Source organism: Pundamilia nyererei, unplaced genomic scaffold (genome assembly GCF_000239375.1).
Source record: "Pundamilia nyererei isolate P.nyererei 1_Seehausen unplaced genomic scaffold, PunNye1.0 scaffold00169, whole genome shotgun sequence".
In the NCBI taxonomy this organism is placed as follows: Eukaryota; Metazoa; Chordata; class Actinopteri; order Cichliformes; family Cichlidae; genus Pundamilia; species Pundamilia nyererei.
The window spans coordinates 212,918-234,282 of record NW_005187570.1 but is presented as its reverse complement, the minus strand read 5'-3'; the positions used below and the strand labels follow the sequence as shown (position 1 = coordinate 234,282).

General features: G+C 40.3%; 1 protein-coding gene across 6 annotated transcripts in view; it reads left to right on the top strand.

The window, feature by feature from the left end:
• Nucleotides 1–21,365, top strand: part of plch2a (phospholipase C, eta 2a) — a 148,015-nt gene that overhangs the window by 72,010 nt on the left and 54,640 nt on the right. For 4 of the 6 annotated variants that reach the window (XM_005745862.1, XM_013914072.1, XM_013914073.1 and 1 more), the window contains exons 1-4: nucleotides 1,039–1,278; nucleotides 9,316–9,462; nucleotides 14,887–15,130; nucleotides 15,347–15,476. In XM_005745862.1, the coding sequence (XP_005745919.1) occupies nucleotides 1,086–1,278; nucleotides 9,316–9,462; nucleotides 14,887–15,130; nucleotides 15,347–15,476 (714 nt within the window). In that variant the 5' untranslated portion in view covers nucleotides 1,039–1,085. Of the gene's footprint in view, nucleotides 1–1,038; nucleotides 1,279–9,315; nucleotides 9,463–14,886; nucleotides 15,131–15,346; nucleotides 15,477–21,365 lie in introns of those variants that run through there. The other 2 variants (XM_013914071.1, XM_013914070.1) reach the window with 1 other exon arrangement.

The following is a 21,365-nucleotide window of genomic DNA, read 5'->3' as shown; positions in this document are numbered from 1 at the left end:
GAAACAGCAACTGATGCAAAATCTTGGATGGTATTTTTTTCAGTTTTTCTGTCCCATAGTACAGATTTAGTGCTGCTGGAGGTTTTTAGCACCACAGTCAGTGAACTCCACACCTAGTGCAGAGGCTCACACACAGCAAACATATTTCTGTGAGGTGATAGTATTTAAATGACAAACTACTGATTTTCCACTCCCCCACTCTGCCCACAGGGAGCTTTCCCACTGCTTGTCATCAATCATCAGACTCAGAGGGCCACTAATGTGTCCGCTGCAATAGACAAGAGTCTGCACCCTCTCAGAGTCTCTAAAATCAGATTCTAGCACGATTAAACAACACAGTCGAAGGAGACGTTTCACCTGGTAAAATTAGTCACCTGGGTTTTGTCCTACTTTTCTCTGGACTACCTATAAAACATCAACATTACATCTAGTTGACTTATTTTTTAAGGTCCAATACCAGCACAAAGTGGTGTTTTTAGAGAGAAACACTTTAGAAAACTAAACTGAAAGCTGGAAATGTACTTTTCACTATTCATCAGAGACTTTCTGCATCTGACAGATTAGAAAATATATCCACAACTCAGAATTCCAAAGAGGAATACCATCCTTTACACTAATAATTCCATTAAAGTGATGTCAGTGTGTCAAGGTGTGATATATGAAATCAAACATCCCTTTAGTAAAATGAAAGGATTAGACTAATAAACGTTTGTAAAACTGGGACAAGAGTGTGTATTTTGTATTTTTTTAAAAATAGGAAATACTCTAAACACATGCTTTAACATTTAATATTCACATTGTACACAAATGTTGTGTTATAGAGTTTATATTTCCGATATTCTAAAGTGTGCCTCAATGCGACATGCGCATACACGTGCAGGACCCGGCTGCAAAATGACATCCGGCATAATGTTGTTCTGCGATTTGACCATCTGTGGATATGAATACGACAAATTATTAAGCCGCTTTCGTCGCATCTTCTTTCTGTTTTTAAGGCTTTCATAATATTGAAAGTGAAAAAGACCGGCAAGCCCGGAAGTGGACGGTCTCTTTTTAGTCTTATTTAATAATATCCAAAAGCTGTTATGCCACAAATTGCGTCCTTCCACCATTCGGCATGTCTTTGGTATCTCAGGGATGAGTTCCCTAAGTTTCATGTTTATGCCACTCGGGCCAACGTGCGCAAACGAGTATATTATAAACCCAATTTGCTGTCTGAAAACAGTGTTTCAAAATGTCTGCCTGGCAGAATCGTCAAGGCCAAACGCCGAGGTCATGGTGAGTGATCGACCGTTATTTGTACTCCAGTTTTCTTAATCTGCTCAGACTACATACCACACTCCATCACTAATTATGTAAATGTTTATGTCTGGTGTTATTAGTAAATTACTCACTTGGCAGGATTGTATTATATGTTAATAATAATAAGACATCAGGGCAGGTTTTGAGTTCTTGGGTAACATTTTGCCATGTAGTAGTAATAATAATATTAATATGTGTATGGAATGAAGTTAACGGTGTTCCAAGAAGGGTTGGTTGTAGAAGCTCCGCCTGTATTTGTTCATTAGGTCAGCTAACTAGGTCAGCGATCAGGCTAGGCTGTTGCCAAAGAGTGTTTTCTAACTTCAAGTCGACCCAGAGTTTTCCAATCTGGTTTTGAACTTGTTCACTTGAAAGAGGCGATGTTGAAAACATCAGACCAATTTCAAACATGGACAAATATACTGGCATATTGGAAAGATGGGACAAGATTAAACCCCCAGTACAGACTAAAAGCGCTGACAGATTTCTGTCATTTATTCCAGCAGCTTTTCTTTATCGTGTAGAAAAACTGAGACATGTATTGAGCTGAAGATATCGCACGGATTAAATATGCAGTTTACATCTTTACACTTACAGGGGAATTTTCCTGGTTCATATGTAGGACACCGTGTAAAATGAGTTTGACATCTGTTGTACTAGTTTCTTGTACTCAAATGGCTTCCAGCAAGTCTCAATCTACTAGAGGACATTTGGGATGAGAATAAGAGATTTGCATGGTTGATGTGCAGCTGACAAATTTGAAGCAATGACATGATGACAAATCTTAGATGTTTCCTGCACCTTGGTAAAACTATGCTGCAAAAAATTTAGAGTTCTGAAAGTTCTGAAGGCAATAGGTAATAGGCAAAAGTTGTACCTAATAAAGTGGCTGGTCAGTGCATATCTTGTGTCATAATGACGAGGCTTGTTATCAACGTGGGCTCAGTGCAGAGAGATATTGAGCTAAGGCTGTGCAAACAGTGACAATCCCATGTCTCAACAGTCTGAGACCAAACAGTGGGGTTTATCAGAGATGGAGTGGCCACCTGTTTGTTTAGCTAAATAGAACATAGGATTTCATGCTGGAAATTTTCAATTCAATTCAACTCAATTTTATTTACACAGCACCAAATCACAACAACGACAGTCTCCTCAAGGCGCTTTATATTGTAAGGTAGACCCTACAATAATACATACAGAGAAAACCCAACAATCATATGACCCTATGAGCAAGCACTTTGGCGACAGTGGGAAGGAAAAACTCCCTTTTAACAGGAAGAAACCTCCGGCAGAATCAGGCTCAGGGAGGCGGGGCCATCTGCTGTGGCCTCAGCTCATTCTGCCTTTAAATTCCTAAAATACACAAACACATTTGTACAATCATTTCGCATGTAAATCAACTGGGTCCAGTTCTCTTGAATGGTGAATGGGAACACGTGATATCTGCATGTTACCTGATACCTGGTGCCTTTTAGAGAGCCGAGCTGTTATGGCATCACCATGTGTAGCATTTCCTGTGCTTGTGGGCATCCTTATTTTTTCATGTGTAAGGCGTGTGCTGCCACCATCACCTCCATAAGAGTTGCAGCTGTGGTACATGTGCTGCCTACATTACCTGTGGTACCAGAAAAAGAGGAAAAGTCAAATTGCATCATACGTTTAGTTTTTATGCAATCTGAACATAGAAATAAAAATTCCAAATATTATCAATGTAATCTTGGTTGTAGTTTCATATGGTTTTGTCATTTTTCTACATTAAGCTGTTCTGTCTTCAGTATCTGGTATCTGTTTGTCAAGCTCAGGGATTTCAATCCAAGCCTCTGACATTATTTTGACTCAGTATGCTCACACTGCTGCATCACACAGTCACGAGCCTGGAATTTGACCTGTTTTATGATGAATTTATTAATCTGGTGCAAGATAATGGTAAACTCCTCATATGTACCGATATCTGAGCCCCAGTAAGACGGCATCTAGGTGCTTTGATTTAGCTGGGACTATGCGATATCAGCAGATGGGTGGGGGTACCTGACACCTCTCTTTCAGAAGAAATGTCCGTTGACACGACTCATATTAAACAGACTTTTTAATTGGTTTTGGAACATTTTTATTATGACCTTGTTAAGCCTTGCTGACTTTTCTCACTCTCTTCCTGTTGGTTGTTGCATTGCAGTTCACACATTTAGCAAATCTCCTGGACTGGGATTACAGCTTGCTAGGGATTTAGGATTTCTGCCTGCCCAACACATGTTGCACAGTTACCTTTGTGAGTTGTGCTTTCATGTCTGTTCTGCTGTCCATTGCTGCATTCTCTCTGTCTTTCATGAGAAGCCAGCCGTTTTGGCTGAGTGTATCCTGGGGACTAAGGAAACAACGACACGGCACCAAAGCTGCATCTTTTTGCTCTGAAATGGAACAATATTGAGATGGTTTTGAGATGAGCAGGTTTGCTGATGCAATAACATTTGAAGATTATTGATAAACTGTTTTAAGTGTTCAGAGAGTGATTTTTAAAAAAAAAATTTTTACGTGTGCTTTTTTCTTTGCATCTGTTTTGAAGCTAAACATGAAAGCAGCCCCTGATATTACTGATAATAATCCTTTTGTTCTTGTGGTTAGTGGAGTTGGATGGTTTACCCGTAAAGAACGTTCACTTTAAAGAAGTTGTGACTTCTTTTTTTTGCAAACTTAATTGACCCAAAGATTATCCACATTGATTCAGATTAACTGTCTGTGGGAACATTTCTGCAACTTCGAGGCAGCATCAAAACCAATCTCTGTTATAAGTGAGCAAATCCGAGATGAACAGCATCTTCAGTGTCAGCCCGCTGTCTTCAGCCCTCGTGTGTACCACCGCTGCTGCAGCGACTGGGGACAAGCCTGGACTTTTGGCTAAAGGGGCTTTTATCACAGAAGAGGACAAAAACAAAGATGTTGTTCCCAATAACAGCCAGCAGCAGGTCTTTCTGACACATGTGGTGGAGGAATTCTTCTGGATAGGCAGCAGCATTGTGGCCTTTTCCAAGTGGAGACTGGGCTACATGGGTAAGCTTAATCACATGTATGTTGCACAGAGGTAGTGTTTCCACAGCTGAGTGGGTTGGGTCTGTTTTAATGAACCCAGGCTGATTCTTTTATTGTGGGAAAGTTCAGAGTCAAACTTTGGTGTGGACCAATGACCAGGCTGAAGAAGAGCTTCATCTACCGAATATGTTGTGGAAGCAAACAAGACCAATCACAGAACTGTAGGATTTGGTTAGTGGGTTTGGCAATTCAAAAGCTAAATTAACCACTCTCTCCTACAGTCGTCCTTCATATTCTCATAACCAGTGACCAGTAATGTGCTGTTTATGAACTGCTATAAAATGCATCTTAAACTTTGTACCAACAGGAAGTTTAAACTGTAGAGTGGAAATAACCCCAACTCTAACAACAGATGATGCTGCAGCAACATTCTTTATAAGAAAACTGGTTCCCAATATTTAACATGTAGGTGCTGTTCAAACGAGATCCCTTTGCTAATTATAGGTTTACTGTAGTCTCTAATTCACTGACACAGTGACTTTGTCAGTCTTCATTATGTCTGTTGCCTCAGTTGGCCCATCTACAGATGGTTCGCTCTGGGCTTAACCCAGTGACCTGACTGAGGAGAATAGCCAAGTCCATCTCCTCGGCCCACATTGTGACTGTTGCAGCAGGTCAGTGGCCACATTCAGGTCATCCTGCCACGTCACTGAGATCCAGGCCTCAACTTTACTTCCATTGCCACCTGTTGTCTGGTTACTGATTTAACTTATTTAACAAAGCTGCTAAGCTTTGTTAAATAAGTGATTTTCACAAGGACCACTAATGCCTGTTCAGTTCAGTTTTATTTATATAGCAGCAAACTGCAACAACAGTGGCCTCAAGCTGCTTTATATTATAAGATAAAGACAAAACCCCCAACAAGCATATGACCCCCTATGAGCAACCACTTGGTGACAATTGGAAGGAAAAACTCCCTTTTAACAGGAAGAAACCTCCAGCAGAACCAGGCTCAGGGAGGGGCGGGGCCATCTGCTGCGACTGGTTGGGGATGAGGCAAGGATGGCAGGACAGCAAACACGCTGTGGAAGAGAGACAGAGATTAACAGCACCTCCATGGCTGTTGTGTGGTTTTACTGATGCACATATTGGAATGCCACCCGAGTTTCTTCTGTATCCCACTGTTCAGGCTGCAGGACAGCAGGGACAAGCAGGTCCCCTCTCCAGATTAAGTCCATGTTGGTCAAACTCCCGACTGGACAGCCATTTGTTTTTGCTTCTCATAAGCTAAAATTTAATTAAAATAAAATGCCTGCAAAAAGATGCAGTTTTTAACAATTGTATGTTTAATTAACAATATATGTGAACATTACATAAAGATAAACACTTAATAAAGATAATAAAATTAAACCAAAAATAATGGCTGATCTACACGATCTCACCGGGTGTCACCATAACGTAAAACAATATAAAATGTGGACCAAGGAAGGAAGGAAAAAAAGCTGCTGTGTTTGCTTTTTCTATTTATTCTTCATAATGGTAACATTTGTGCATTTAAAGTTTTAATAATCTTCAGCTGAGATTGCTGTTGTGGTTTTTTTTTTATTTTTAAGGTAATCAGGTAAAACGATTATTGTGCTGCATCTCAGTGATGCTCTTTTTCTTTTCACCATTATAGCTGGATAAAGAAAAGTTCTCTTCTTAGGACTTCTGTAGTGTCATTAATCATACATTCAGAGTCTGAGCCTGTTTTTTTTTTTTCTTTTTTCTTTTTTTATCCATTTGAAATTCCAGCACTTTAAGTGTGAGGTTGTAACCATGGCAACAAGCCCAGACACCCAGTGGTGTCGACTGTACAGCTTTTCTGTGTGACTCATGCTCTAGTTTTGTGTCTAAAAGCTGTTGTTCATGTTTAGGATGCGATTGTTGTGGTTCTGAGCAGGATCAGGCAGCTCTGTAAACATGTCGTTACTGTTAGAGCAGTTACATGTTGAGCTGTAGTTGAGGGCAGATCAGTAACACCACCTGGTTGGAGTGAGAAAACAACAGAGCGGAGCATAAAGGGCATTTTTAATAATGATGGTGTTTTTGATCAGCTGATAATGGGATTGATAACGTGCCAGGATCAGTGGCAGGATCATTTTCTCAAATTCTAATGGACCATTGTCCATCTGCATACAGAATGATAAACGAGTGGGGTTGAGTTTTTCAACTGCACGAAGAAAACCTCGATTTCTACTGGTGTGAAAGCACTGAGCTCTTTGTGGTATTTTGAGTTTTAATGCATAAAAACAACCAACAAGAACAGCTGTGTACCTTCATGTAGGCACAGTTTCCCTGTCATCTGATCTGTGGACTTACTGGAGCTTAGACTCCAATTGTGAACAGTTCAAACTAAGCCAACAGACTGATGCTGTGTTGATTACAGCAGCTTGTGTTACCCGGGCTCAGTCAGCCTCCCACAGGCTGTGTTACCAACAGACAGATGTATTCCTTCATCTCTGTCCTGTGAGGTCTCTGTTATTATTTTCTTACATGATTTGAGGATTTATTGGTGTCATGCTACATTTGTACATTATTTAAATGCATGATTCAAACTGGTTGATTCATGATTTTACTAGCAGGCTGTAGCCACGGGCTACAGTGTTGAAAAGTAACATTTAATTTGGAAACCTGTAACTTTCCAAGCTATGCTACTTGTCTGTGAGCACTCTTTAGCTAACTACACCAGGAAGAAATTTCAAATACTAAACTTCCCAAGGGATTTTCCAACATTGGCCAGCTACAGGATGTCAGCAAACATATTGTTCTTTTAGCTGACCTGCAGGGGAGGGTGAGCAGAGCATGCTTTCCTTTGCTGCGCCCTCATATGTGCTATAATTGTGTTTAAGCCAACCATAAAGCTGAGTGTGTTCCATCTTGAAATGGGTCTCTTTGAAAACAGTTTGATTAGATGTGTTGAAATGAAACATGCTCACAAAATGGACAGTCTGCTTGCTCTTCACCTTATAGACATCCTGACAGTTTCCCTCTAAAATCAGTGAAGAGCTGACTGTAGAACTCTCGATGTATGCAGCGATGACTGCTAGAGTGGATTTATTTCAGACTTGACAAAGGGTTGAAGATGAGGCTTTCGATGGGTTTCAAGGCATTGTTTTCAGCAGTGTGACAGTCTGCCGTGAGAGTCTGGATGCTGTGACATCAGATCATTTCATGGATAACTGCCCTCTGTTTGGCTAGAAGAGTGAAGATCCCCAGCTCTGTTACAGCTACTAGGCACTAAGAAATTTGTACTGGAGTTTGGCTGCCTTTAGTCACTTATACCCAATTTATGCTTGGTCGATGCAGCCCACAACTGCTGTGATTGGCAGGTTCAGCACCTGGATTTTATATTTCTCTACCAGCTGCCATTGCATATGAAACTTCATGACACGGCCACATGACAATTAACATGTAATGCATGTTATGTCCTAAGCTCTCCAAAGGTTCTCTACAGAAGTCTAAGATGGGCATTATAAGAATGGACTAAAATATGACCTACCTTATATGATTTTATCATGCTGTGATGCCTCAAGCTCATGAAAGCACAGTGCACACATTCAGGCCAACTCAGAGCCATAAAACATTATTTTAAAATTTCAACAACATGCAAAATGTGTACACTTTCTTTGAGTAGTTAACGTTGTCCTGAAACACTATATGCACATGCTTTGATTTGCTGTAACATTTCTTTAATTCATGCATTCATCCCAAATCTGTGACGTCTGCTCAATATGTTGCAATATGTCATAGGGGGAAAGAAAAAACACATCACAGCATACTGCAGCATACTGCTGCAGCATACCAGCGGGCTTACACACAGCACACATAGCACACAACTGTGCTAGTGTTACTGTAAGTACTACTGTAAGGGTTTTATGTAGCTCTGCCATGTGGAGTACAGTAAAAATCTCACAGCTTGATTATGTTACGGGAGCAATTTGCTAGCTTGATATGGCTCGAGTCAGGTGGGTTTTTTTGGGGTTTTTTTTTTTTGTTTTTTTTGAACAATTGAAAATATTTTACACTTGACACTTAGACTTATTGACAACACAGAGCATTAGAATGACTTGACTGTTACTGTAAAACAGACATTCAAAATTTGTATCTAAATTGTAACAAAAATCTTTCATCAGAAAAACAGAAATCAATGCTGTTTCTGGTGTACGGTGTGAAAAATGTGTGAGTGGTGCAGCTCAATAGGCATGCTGTGATGAAGCATTGGTCTGTGGACATTGTTGTGGCTTCACTATTGATTCTTCAAAAAAATAAAACTAGTGTTCGCTTAAAGCCAAGAGGCCGCTCACTTCTTCTCTGCCACACAAGATTATCCAGTGCATTAGTTTCCATGATCATAGCGGGTCGTCTGTATGTCCACAGCTCCGTTTCTGCTGTACAAACACTATCTGCATATTTTTGGTGAGAATTTATAGCACGAACACTTTTAAGGACAGATTCCCACTTTCTTAATAAAAACAGTTTGCCTGCCTCACATTACCTTCAATGCAGCATTACTAATGCAACAGGCATGTTAGGTGTCCTAACATGGTGTGGATGTGTGAATGCGGATGTGGCCTAGTTTCCTGCATGCTGCTGTGAAAACAGTGGATGCTACAGAAAAATGAAACTGATGTGGTCAGGCGGGGTGTAACCACGGCACAGGGACATGTGGTTCCCACACCATCTAGTGTGGCTCTACTGTGATTACCACACCATTCACTTGCTTTGGAGGGAGCAATTACTTTGCTTTACAATTCTGATGGATTTTGATGAACTACAAATATATATATTCATGTGCACATACATACTTCTTGAATGAAAACATGCACTGTATGTACATTTCTGTTTCATGCTTTCCTGTGAATTTCAGTGCACATTCCAGCAGTTTCCCTTTTGACAATATTCCGTGTTTTCGTCTGTCTGTTTTGTTTTGTGTTTTCTTGCCTGTAGTGGAGAAATGCATGAGCTCCATGCAGATGGGAACCCAGATGTTGAAGCTCCGCGGCAGCTCCAAGGGACTCGTGCGGTTCTTCTATTTGGACGAACACAAGTCCTGCATCCGCTGGAGGCCGTCACGCAAGAATGAAAAGGCCAAGAGTGAGTGTTGTCTTCTTAAAGGCACAGTAAGAAAGCTGTGTGTCGCTACTGTGGGACTTTAAATATACACTGATCAAGCGTAACATTATGATCACTGACAGGTAAGGTGAATAACACTGATCATCTTTTCATCACGGCACCAGCAAGAAACTTAATAAATTATCAAAGTTCATGTTAGAAGCAGGAAAAATGGGGAGGCATAAGGATTTGGATGAGTTTGGCACAAGCTAAATAGTGATGGCTAGATGACAGGGTGTGAACATCTCTGAAGCTGTTGTGGGGTATTCACATTCTGCCATTGTCAGTATCAAAAATGGTCCAATAGAGCAACCATAGTTGACAGAGTCATGGGTGGCCAAGGCTCACTGCTGGTTCTGATAGAAAGCTGTCAGAATACACAGTCCATCGTGGTTTGCACGTGGGGTTGCATAGCTGCAGACAGGAAACGCCTGCAATGGGCATGTGATTATCAGGACTTGACTTAACGTCATGTGTGTATTACCTGGGAACACATGGGATCAGGAAGTATTACAGTAAAGAGGGCGTACATCGTGATGCTTTGGGCAATGTTCTGCTGGGGAACCTTGGGTTGTGCCGTCCACGTTCTCAGAATGGTTTGAGGAGAACAACGAGAAGTTCAAGGTGCTGACTTGGCCTTCAAATCAAATTCCATCATCTCAGTCCAGCTGAGCATCTGTAGGATGTCCTGAACAATCTGTGGAGGGCCCACAAAGGTATGTTTGAGCACACCTTTAGGGGTGTAGTGACAGCAAACTATGGACCAACATAATATTGGCAGGTGGCCTTAATGTTGTGCCTGAAGCTACCGGAACCATATTTTTAGTGAGAGGTGAGGCTTTATTGAAATTTCAGAGCTATTTCTACATGTTGTCCTTGCAAAGATATCTCAGCTCAATCGTCCTGAGTGTGAGCTACATCTTCAGTGAAGGATACAACATAAGGCCGGGCAATACGGACAAAGAATTATATTCTGAAAGATGATATATTTATAGTCTGAGTGGCAGCGTACAGTCTTTTATACAATACCAGCACTTTGACCAAATGTAACTTTAAGCAAATATGTTAAAAGAATATATGAGAAGATTTATTCCTGCATGTCATTCTGAAAGCTGAACACAGACCGGCTTAGTAGTAGCAACAATACTGCTAGCACAATAGACACAAACTAAGTTGAAATAAGAAATAAGAACTGATTTCAGGTGGATAACAAAAGAGACCTAAGGATAAGCAGATCAATGTAACTGGAGGAGGCCCAAATTAGCAGCAATACCAGAGTTTATAGAAAATACAGAAAAGTGGATGTCAACAGCACAATCAATGAGTATTAAGTATAAAAAAGTGAATAAGATTCATAATATTATTTCTTAGCTAAGTCTGAAGTAAACAAGGAGGAAGATATTACATGCTAAACAACTGAAAGCTAAAACAGAGTAGCTGGTCATTGCAGAATCCAGTGCAAGGATAAAGTGTTTGAAGAGTATAAAGCATTCAAATGGCCTCAGATTGAGTCAGCAGCTTGTAAAGCATTGACTACTTATGCTTGAGAAGTGCACAGTCCCCTCAGTAAAGCTTTTATATAGGTTACATGAAAAGTGGAGAATGACAGCCTTTGAGACTGAAGACTAAGGAGGAGGATGGGCAAGCTTTGCAAAGCTGGTCGAACAGCATAATGGATCGGCCCATTAAAAAAGCTTTGGCTGTTAATAAGAAGCCAGTTATGGACTATTGTTCCATATGTTTCTTTTAATTTTTGGCACAATAGTATTATCATGTGCTTCTGAGACCTTTTGGTAATTGTTTTGCTTCCTCCATGACCAGTTGGGGTCAGAAAGGTACGAGTCACAATAGTAATATATGAGGTTACCTTTTATACATGCTCAGCATCTCAGATCTGCTTCAGTTTAACTACTCAGCTAGAAACAGCAGATCATCTCCAAAGATCTTTGACAGATTCATGGTTAAGTGCACATTGTTCCCCTGTTTACCTTTCACTGTTTCAGGCTTTAAAGGTCTTATAGGTTTAACTCTTGCTCCAATAAATTTCCCCAATGGCCTGAAACACTTCCAATCCAAAAGAAAACAACAACGACAAAAAAGATTTGAGTGTTTTAGAAAAGAATCAAAGGGGATTTTCAGCAGTAGCTCTCAGTAGAAATGAGGTCTCATAGCAGCTTAGGGACTCGGTTCCCTGTTGCTCTGCCTGCTCCATCCCTGGATTTAATGAGCTTCTTAAGTCAACTTAATTATTCATCAGCTTTAATCTGCCCGCAGTGTCCTACACACAAAATAACACACATGCTCCCTTGAAAGTTAAAAACAATTAGAGCTTTATTTATTTATTTATTTATTAGGGTTTTTTTTGGAGGGGGTTGTGGTGGTGGGAGAACATCCTTTCTAAAAAAACAAAAAAAAACAAAAAACATTTTCAAATTAAATTAGGCAGTTTTTCATTGATTCAGCTCGGGTGCAGAGCTCGCAAAATCGCTAGCCCGACGTCCCGGGGCTAGCGATTTTTCCAGTGGGCTACCAAAATCTAACTCAGCCCTGCCCGTCGGGCTATCATAGGAAGGAAAATATGTCTATGCTTTTGCATTCTTTCGCCAATGTAGCTGAGTAATTATGTCATTGGCATCGATGAGCCACTGTCAATATGTGACATATTGAAATCGTGTTTGAATTTGCGCTTGTTTTTTTGCTTTCACTTTCATTTTGCGATCGCGCGAATGGTTTGTAGAGAGCAGCAGCACTGATTGGTGAGTGACGATTAATTGCGCACCATTTCCTCTGACTTCATCTTATCACTCATTAGCTTACTGTTCAAACGCGACAAGTGAAATCTCTCGCAGCAAGCTTAAACATGTGAGAGGTTGAGTGCGCAAAGAATCGCTGACCGTTGTGTGTGCGTGTGTAAAAGCAGCAGGATTTACGCTGGTATTTTAGTTCTGCTGAGCCAAATAAGACGGGTCAGGGTGAAGAAGGGGCAGCCAAAGAAAAGCTTACCACAAAACGGAAAAGTTATGACAAATCAGACTATGAGGCAAAAAGAAAGTGCAGCTTTTTTGGTTTCATGGACAAAAGAATTTCTGTGGCTGGAATATGACAAGCTAAATAACATGATGTTCTGCCAAGTGTGTTGTGAGTTTCATTTGATTTCTGAGTCGACAAGCGCCTTTGTTACTGGGACTAGTAGTTTTAAGAAAGACCGCATCAGAACCCATGAGAAATGCAAGAAATGCATTATTGCCCAGTCTGCAGTATCTTTCCAGGAACAAACAGCAATTGCAAAAAACATACTAAAAATAAACCAAGCACAACAAGAACTCCTGAAAAAGCTGTTTAGAACAGCGTGCTATATTGCAAAAAGTGAACTACCATTGGCAAAATTTAACAGTCTTTGCAAACTTCAAAAAGCAAATTTTTTTACACAGTTCTTACAAGTTCATAGAAATTTCTGTTCAATTTGAACCAAGTATTTGAGTTGATGATTGTAATTTGTATACAGTTGTTGTGATTTTTATTTGATCAATTTTTTTGATGAATTTTTGTTTCCATTACAATATTGTACTGTAATGTATAATATTGTAATGGAAACAAAACATTAAAAAATTGCTTTCTTTTTTATTCGGGCTCCTTAAATTTATTTTGGGCTACCAAAAACTGAAGAATGCCTGCCCGACGGGCTACCAGAGATTTTGAAATTTTGCGAGCCTTGCTGTGGTCTACAGCAGTGACTTGCCCACAGACACACCCACTGGTTCAGTGTCACATGCTGAAGCCAATCAGCAGACTGTTAGGCTAACAGGAGTGGCAGCAACATGTAAAGTACCACTAACTTTAAGCATCTTCTGTAACTGATTACGGGGATGTGTCATGCTGTATCATACCGTCCTTGTATTTATTTTTACTGAAAAATCAGTCGATTACATGGTGTCAGCGTGTCATTAGCCCAAACATGGCTCAGAGCAAGAGCCACCTGTCAGCCTGTGATGACCAGAGCTACAAGAGATCGGGCCTCCAGCAAAGCACAATACTGCTTAAAATATGCCAGGAAGCTGTTCCTGCTGAGAGTAAAAACACCAGACTTGTTTCAACACTAGTGGCATAAACAATTACAAGTGCAGCCACTCAACACTCAGCTGAGGATTGCTGCACTCCATATTACAGGAAGTGCAAATGCTTCATAGAAGTTACTGATGTGGCTGCATGGCAGAAGAGATGGGTTGAAGTAAGTGGTAAAAAAAAGCCCCACCCCACGTAGAAAAGTTTTATTTATGTGCAGGCTCCTAACAACGTACGAGGTTAACTTGCTGTTATTTATAAACTAAACATTTAAGCAGTCGTGTTGTACTTCACATTTCCAAGGTAAACACTACTAAGGCTACATTTCTGCTTACATTTCCTATACTTACTTTATACTGTGTCACTAAAGTTGCACAATAGTGGACAAAGAAGATGTCATTAGCCCCAATGGACATCATGTTCCCAGCAAAGACGTTTCTCTTGCAAAAAGTGAACAAGCCACACAAATTCAGTGTCTGAGTGGCAAAAACATGAGAATATGCTTACAATTAAGTTAGCAGTTAACCTCAGAACAAACCAGAATTAAGAAAACAAAGAAATGCAGCAGACAAAATTACAGGAGAAGAGAAAATAAGTGGTTCCTTCCATCAGGAAACTGAAGTCATGTGATGCTCTGATGCTCCTATTTCTGCATCAGAGCATCTACTACAGATTGTTGTTGTTTTACGAAGCAGCAGTGTGACGACCTGAGGACAGAGATTCTGTCTGTGATGTGGTCAGAACTAAGCATCATTTGTTTAAAACTTGAATGTTATCAGTAATTAAGTGCCTGTTCTATCAGAGAGCGCAGGCACTTAACTGAACTTTATTTGTTTCGGAGTTTAAACCAATCCTGAGCTGTTAAAATGCTGAACTGTAGGTGAAATACAGCCTGCTGTACAAGCGTATAAATGGAAAAGTTGTGACTTGTCCGGTCCTTGGAGGAGGAGGACAACTGACGTTATCATCGCCATCATCAGCAACAGACAGTGATTCCAGACGTTCTCCTAATGCTCAACACTCTGAACACAGTTTACGCTTGTGCATAATTTATAAAATTATAGCAATAAGAAGAACTTGAATTTATTATAGTAACTCCCCCTGTGAGGTATGCAAAGAACACTAACAACCAGATGGCAGCATACACAACCCAGCAAGAGTAAGGCTCAAAATAAAGTTAGAAAAACGATACACAAGAACAAATGACTCAACAGCCAGAGTACATCAAATTATTATTATTATTATTATGAATATTATTATTATACCTCATGGTCTGTTTACTCCCATACTGTGTTAAAGTTGCCTTATACCGCTAACTCACCGACTTGTTGTGTCCTCCAACAGTTTCCATCGACTCCATCCGGGAGGTGTGTGAGGGTAAGCAGTCTGAGATCTTCCAGCGCTATGCAGAGGGCAGCTTTGACCCAAACTGTTGCTTCAGCCTCTACTATGGAGAACACATGGAGTCCCTGGACCTGGTGTCCACGACTGGTGAGGAGGCACGCACTTGGATCACAGGCCTCAAGTACCTGGTGGCTGGGATCAGTGATGAGGACAGCCTTGCTAAGAGGCAGCGCACCCGTGACCAATATCCTTTTCATTGTACTGTTTACTTTCAGCCTCTTCACCTGTATCGTGTAACTGCATATGTTACATACTGTAGAATTTCAAAACATTAATAGAGGGCAATTTAAAGCATTGACAGGCTGAACTGACCCATTGCACTGACGTTACACTGCTCTGGTTATAAACGATAAATGTGCTGAACTGTTGTGGTGACTTTCCTTAACCAGAGTGTCACCACATGGCTAAAGCAGACCTTCACAGAGGCTGATAAGAATGGCGATGGCAGCTTAAGCATCAGCGAAGTTCTCCATCTCCTGCACAAACTCAATGTCAACCTGCCCCGACAGAAGGTCAAACAGATGTTCAAGGTACAGAGCAAATTAACCTGAGTGACCTCCAGACTCAGGAGGACCGTACGGGACACAAAGGCATGTGTGGGCACATGGTTTAGTGAGGTGTTTAAAGACCAATAGCACTTTGATTTATCGTAGCACTGTGAATGGAAAACGTGTCTTCTGTCAGCAGCTGCTGAAATCAATCTTTCTCACAGTCAGAGCTACAGTCGTCATGTGCTAACCCTGTGGCTGGGCCTCACCTCCCTCAGTCACTGAACTGGACTCATGGAAAGAAATCTTTACACAAATCTTTACGCAAAATTGCAAAAGCAATTTTAAAAATGTGTACAGCCAAACAATAAATACTGATCGTGTACGTACGATTTATTAGTTCAGCTCATAAATCTGATCATTTTACCTTCTGAAAACCGTACAAATGTGTAAAACTACATGCAGCTCTCTCTCGGTCACTTACAAAACCTTAAATATGTGTGGACGAATCGCCTGATACGCACAGTGTCCACCATCTGTTTTGAGACAAATTTAATGCTGCCATCTTCTCACCGATCCACAAATGTAAGATACATTCAATTTCCAGTGTAAAACTGGGACATCTGAGCTTCCACTGCATCTTAGTTTGGGGTTCTACGTCTTGGTTTACGCCTGTGGATCATATATAACTCTTTTGAGGCACATCTCCAAATCTCTTTGTGCTGCTGGTTCCTGTTGGAGCATTTTAATGCAAGTAACTGACAAATAATATGGCTTCCTATGTGGCCCAAGATGTCTGTGCTCCATTACTGCTGAGTATTAAGTAATAATGAGTAGGTATGTATGGCAGGGAGTGACATCATATTGACATCTATGGACACTAATTGCGGTGACTATGACTGTTATAAACCATCTGATACTGCAATGTGTTCTTTCTTTGCATTTGCACAGTCATCAGACAGATAGTGTTTTTTGGTCAAAGATGTTGTTAACACTGCTAAGAAAGTTTGGAAACTCTGCATTTCATTGTTTTAAATGGTCACCTGTTTACAATTACCCTGAACCTATCAAGCCCAGCACTGGTGTAGTGGAGCTACTACTACACCAGATCTGTCCTGTGAGTGACGGTCTGTAAAACCCATCTGAGCTTTGGCCTGTGTTTTGTCACAATTTAAAATACAGAGACTCATAGTTCTGCCTGTGGGGAAAATTCAAGTAAAAAATTCTAAATGGACTGTTTATTCCCCACCTATGCTTTCTGGCATTCACAAGTCTAATGCATCGGGGAACAACCTGCATATATTTGGATATTTGGCATGCAGACTGGAGAGGCCAGGGGTCGAACCACCAACCTTGCGATTAGTAGTTGACCTGCTCTACCTCCTGAGCTACAGCCACCCCGAGGGCAGGGTCAAGGTGCAGCTAACAGCTTGAAATTGCTAACAAGCACCACCATCATCTTCTGCTGCACTCATGCCTGCTTTCGCGTCTTCTGATGCAAAAATATTCCACTTGTATCCATATCCAACCTCGATCTCCCTGCACTGGCCAGCTTTATAGGATTAGGTAAATTATTCAATGCATTGGATATGAGGCTGAGAGCTAGGGGGGAGATTATGCTTTTAAATTAAAATGTCCACATTTGATATTATTTGGTACAAATTAATTCCCATGTATAAAGTGAACAGTTGTAGTATTCCTTTAAAGAAAACTCACTCCAGAGGCTGTTGGTTAATTTACTTACAGCAATGCAACAGCATCTACAAGTGGATGTGATCCATGACTTACTAAGCTTGCTAGTGCAAAGGCTAATGCAGCTTGTAAAATGTGTAAAATATGATCCACTGTCAATCCAGGTCAAGAAAGGTGTTACTAGGTCACATGAGACAGCAGTGTGTGAGTGAGCAGGGAACAGACTGTGACTAATATAGATGTTGGCTAAAGGATTAGTGTGCTGAAGGTTGATTTGGCCCTTTTAGCCGGATTCCTGTCACTAAGTCAAACGATCTATTGACAGTCAGCCATATGGTGCTGCTGGGACACAGATGGCCTCTGGCGTATTGCAGGTGTGTTCTGACACTGATGAGGATTTGTGTGTTAATGATCTCTAAACTCATTCTTTGGTTTAATCTACTTACAATGAAGATAAATAATAGTGTCCTTACCTCTTTCTCAGTGTGTAGCGATACTACATATGATCACATTCCACACGTTAGTGAATATACTTTACCACACCAAGAATGAACAGTAAAAGGCACACAGAGAGAACAGATAAAGCAGTGCAGTCATGTAAATGAGGGTAGACCAGTGCACCACAGACTTCATCATCAAATCTAACCATAAATAACTAAACATTTCCATGGATGTATTAGTAGTATTGTATCAGACAACATTACTTTTTTCTACTTGGGAAACTAGCAAGTGAATTTTCAGTAAAACTTGTTAGAGGGAAAAAGTTGCAGTGAACCACTGTGGAACAGGGCAGGTGGGTGTGCATCCAATTAACTTTTTCCATACGAACACCATGGATGCCCGGGTTACAAATGAATAAGCTCTTGTCCTTAAAGACAGCGTTTATTTACCCAGTGGGGCAATTTTTTCACTACTTTTGATTTTACCTTTAAAAACTATTTAGCTTGCCTTATTTGATATCATTCTTTTCACCACATCCTCACATGTCTAAATTTATAGTTACATATACATACTGTAGAGAACTGATCTAAACCACATAAAAAACAAAAAACCTGAGTAGGAAATGGTTAGATTTTTCTTTTACTGTAAAAACCACAAAGATGTTTATTGAATCATCTTCATAACTTGAAATGCAACTGTAATTTGTAAATTAAAAAACTTCTGCAATATTCCTACCGCTAAAATTACAGAACAATTAAGATGCGACGCAATTTATTTGTGCCTCTCCAAAAATAGTTTCTGTCCACCACAAGACAGAGGAACACATCGCAGGGCTGAAACCTGCCGGCCTCACATCTCAAAACTCGTTATCACTTGCTCTCTCACCATTGACACTCCTAAAACGTTCTTCTCTTCAAGCATTCAGCTTGGTCTGCTGATCTGCTGTGTCCAAAGTCCCACTAGGTAACCAAGTCCAGTAGGACTCCTACTTCAGTTTGATGGCTCCGTTCTCCCTTCACCTTTTTGGGCTCCTTGTAGCAGCCTCAACAATAGAGGTGCAGAATGTGGTCCATTTGGACTTAATGTTCCCAGCCATTTCAGAATGCTGTTGATGTTTTGCTGGAGGTGGGAGTCGAAGATCTCACGGACCTGGTAAGACAATACCAGCACATTCTCTGTGCTGGTAATAAATGCATGAACTAGTTTTTCAGCATCACTCTGAGACAGGATATTTCTAATTTTAGAGATGTTGCACAAATGGAAGAAAGCAGTCTTACATATTTGTTTAATATGTGCATTGAAGGTGTTAAGGTTCAAATATTGAGGAAGGAGAGTACAAACAACCAGGTCCAGAAGATCTTGGTCAAACAATTGATTTTAATGAATACACGCGTGGGAAGATGACTCTGTACGCAGACAGGAATTAATCTTCGACTTAGTCAAAGCATGTATAGATTTTTATAGCATCGGGGTTTGAATTAATGACGCCCCTTCATACGTCACAGACAGAATATATACATACGTCAAATCAAAACCACAATGCCTTTTAACATAGTTTAAAAGAACGTTGTCTTCGTCTCGTCTGGAACACAAGCCCCACATCCTGCCAGACGCTGTTCCTCTTTCCAGAGACAAACATGACCAACTTCTCACCTATAAATGAGTCTACTAATGTGTGTGTGTGTGTGTGTGTGTGTGTGTATGTGTTGACCCTACATGCCCTCTCATCTCACCCGTTGCACTTCTGACCTTTTACCAGACCAGAGGCTCATCCTTATGTGTAATAACCTAACTGAAACTATATGTACTATGTTGAATAAATGTTTTAATCAAGAACCTCTACTAAGAGCTTAGTAAAATAATATAAAAGTATAACAGACAATTTGAATAACCTAGTAATTCAAATAGCCTCGTCTAACCTGCTCAGAATAACTTAGACTCTGCTTTCCCTTCTGCAAACTCTCTGCAACTTCCTGTCAGCCTGCAACTTATTCTTTCTAAAACACACACACTGTTTAACCCTCTGAATACAATATCAATGCTGCAGATTCTATTATTAATGCAATGGTAATGATGATGATTATTTAACAATAGCAGTAAAATAATTTCCCTGCTCCACAAAGGACATGTCCTGGTCAAAAATGACTCCAAGGTTCCTCACAGTGTTACTGGAGGCCAAGGTAATGCCATCCAGAGTAAGTTGTTTTTGTTTTTTCTGGATAGCATTACCTACGATTTTTCGGGCTGGGTTTTATCTGAATTTCAAAGCAGAAAATTAGAGGTCATCCAGGCCTTTATGTCTTTAAAAACTTTCCCACAGTTTAACTAATTGGTTTGTTTTATCTGGTTTCATGGATCAATAACATGAAAACTAACTGTACAGCCAGATATGAGGTTGTGCTGAAAAAAATGATGCCAAAGAAGGTAAACTGTTTTTAAAACCGAAAAATAAATGTGAAGTTAAATTAGTGAAAAACTGCCAAATTCATCCTGGACCCCAAAGGATTAATGGCACCGAAAAAATCCAAAAACATCATTCTCATAAAGCCCTGATGTGTCTTTTGTCCTGTCTTCTTCTTTTCACCCCAACCAGTTGTGGCAGATAGCTGCTCCTCCCCGAGCCTGATTCTGCTGGAGGTTTCTCGCTGATTAAAGGGGGAATCTTCTCGTTCCTGCTGTCACCAAGTGATTGCCAGAGGGTTTTCTCTGTATTGCTGTAGGGTCTTAACCTTACAATATAACGGGCAGTGAGCAGTTGTGATTTGACGTTATATAAATAAAATTGAACACACATGGTTTATGTAGCTGAGCCACAGTCAGCAAGCCTGAAAAATACAAGATTCATTGACAACCATACAAAAAGCTGCTGCAACAGGCGTCCCTCGCATGGTACCATCTGATCTAGCCTTGTTGTGTATTTGTTCCAGGAAATGGAGACCTGTATACATTTGTAGTGACAAAGCAGAGCTACATCGTTATTGACACAGGTTGGATGTAACAGCTGGAGGTGTTATTGTACTAAATAAAATGTAAAGAAGCACGGCTCTTCAGCAGGGGATTTGCTCACTGATTAATCACAGTGGAGTCTTGCACATGTGCATGTGGGGTGCAAGCTTTGTAGGAACAAGAAGCGGCTGGACTGATTGGTGAATTAGTGGATATTAGCTGTCGAGTATATTGGTTCATAAATAAGAAATGGGAGTCAGTAAGGCTAGAATGATGATGATGCCTTTAAGCTGCATTTCCCTTACGTGCTGTTTTCACTGTTTACAAAGAACAACACAAATATTATTTAATTTACTGCATCACACGTGACAGACTTACTTTAAATGCTGGACCTAAATTAATTTATTAGACAGATTTTATATAATCCCATAAATTAACTTGTTACAGCAGTACAACAGACTGAAGGAAAGGTGAATTAGAATAAAACCCTACGTGGCCCTGTGTGGGAAAAGTGATTGCCCTTAGTTATAACATAAATGAACTGTGTTGTGTCACATCTTTGGAAAGCCACACCCAGGCCTGGTTACTGTCACACTTGCTCTCAGTTACCCAAATAGGGCTTGCCTGATAAAGTGGAATATTCAGGAACAAGTGAGAAACTAATTGAGGTTATAAAGCTGTGGGACTCCAGCAAACCACAGTTGTAATATTTCTTTTTAATATTTAAATGTGTGTCATGATCTGAAACATTCAAGTGTGACAAACATATAAAAAAATAGGAAATCAGGAAACATGCAAAGACTTTTTCATACCACTGTATCCTAAAAAAAATTCAATTTCAACATAATTCAG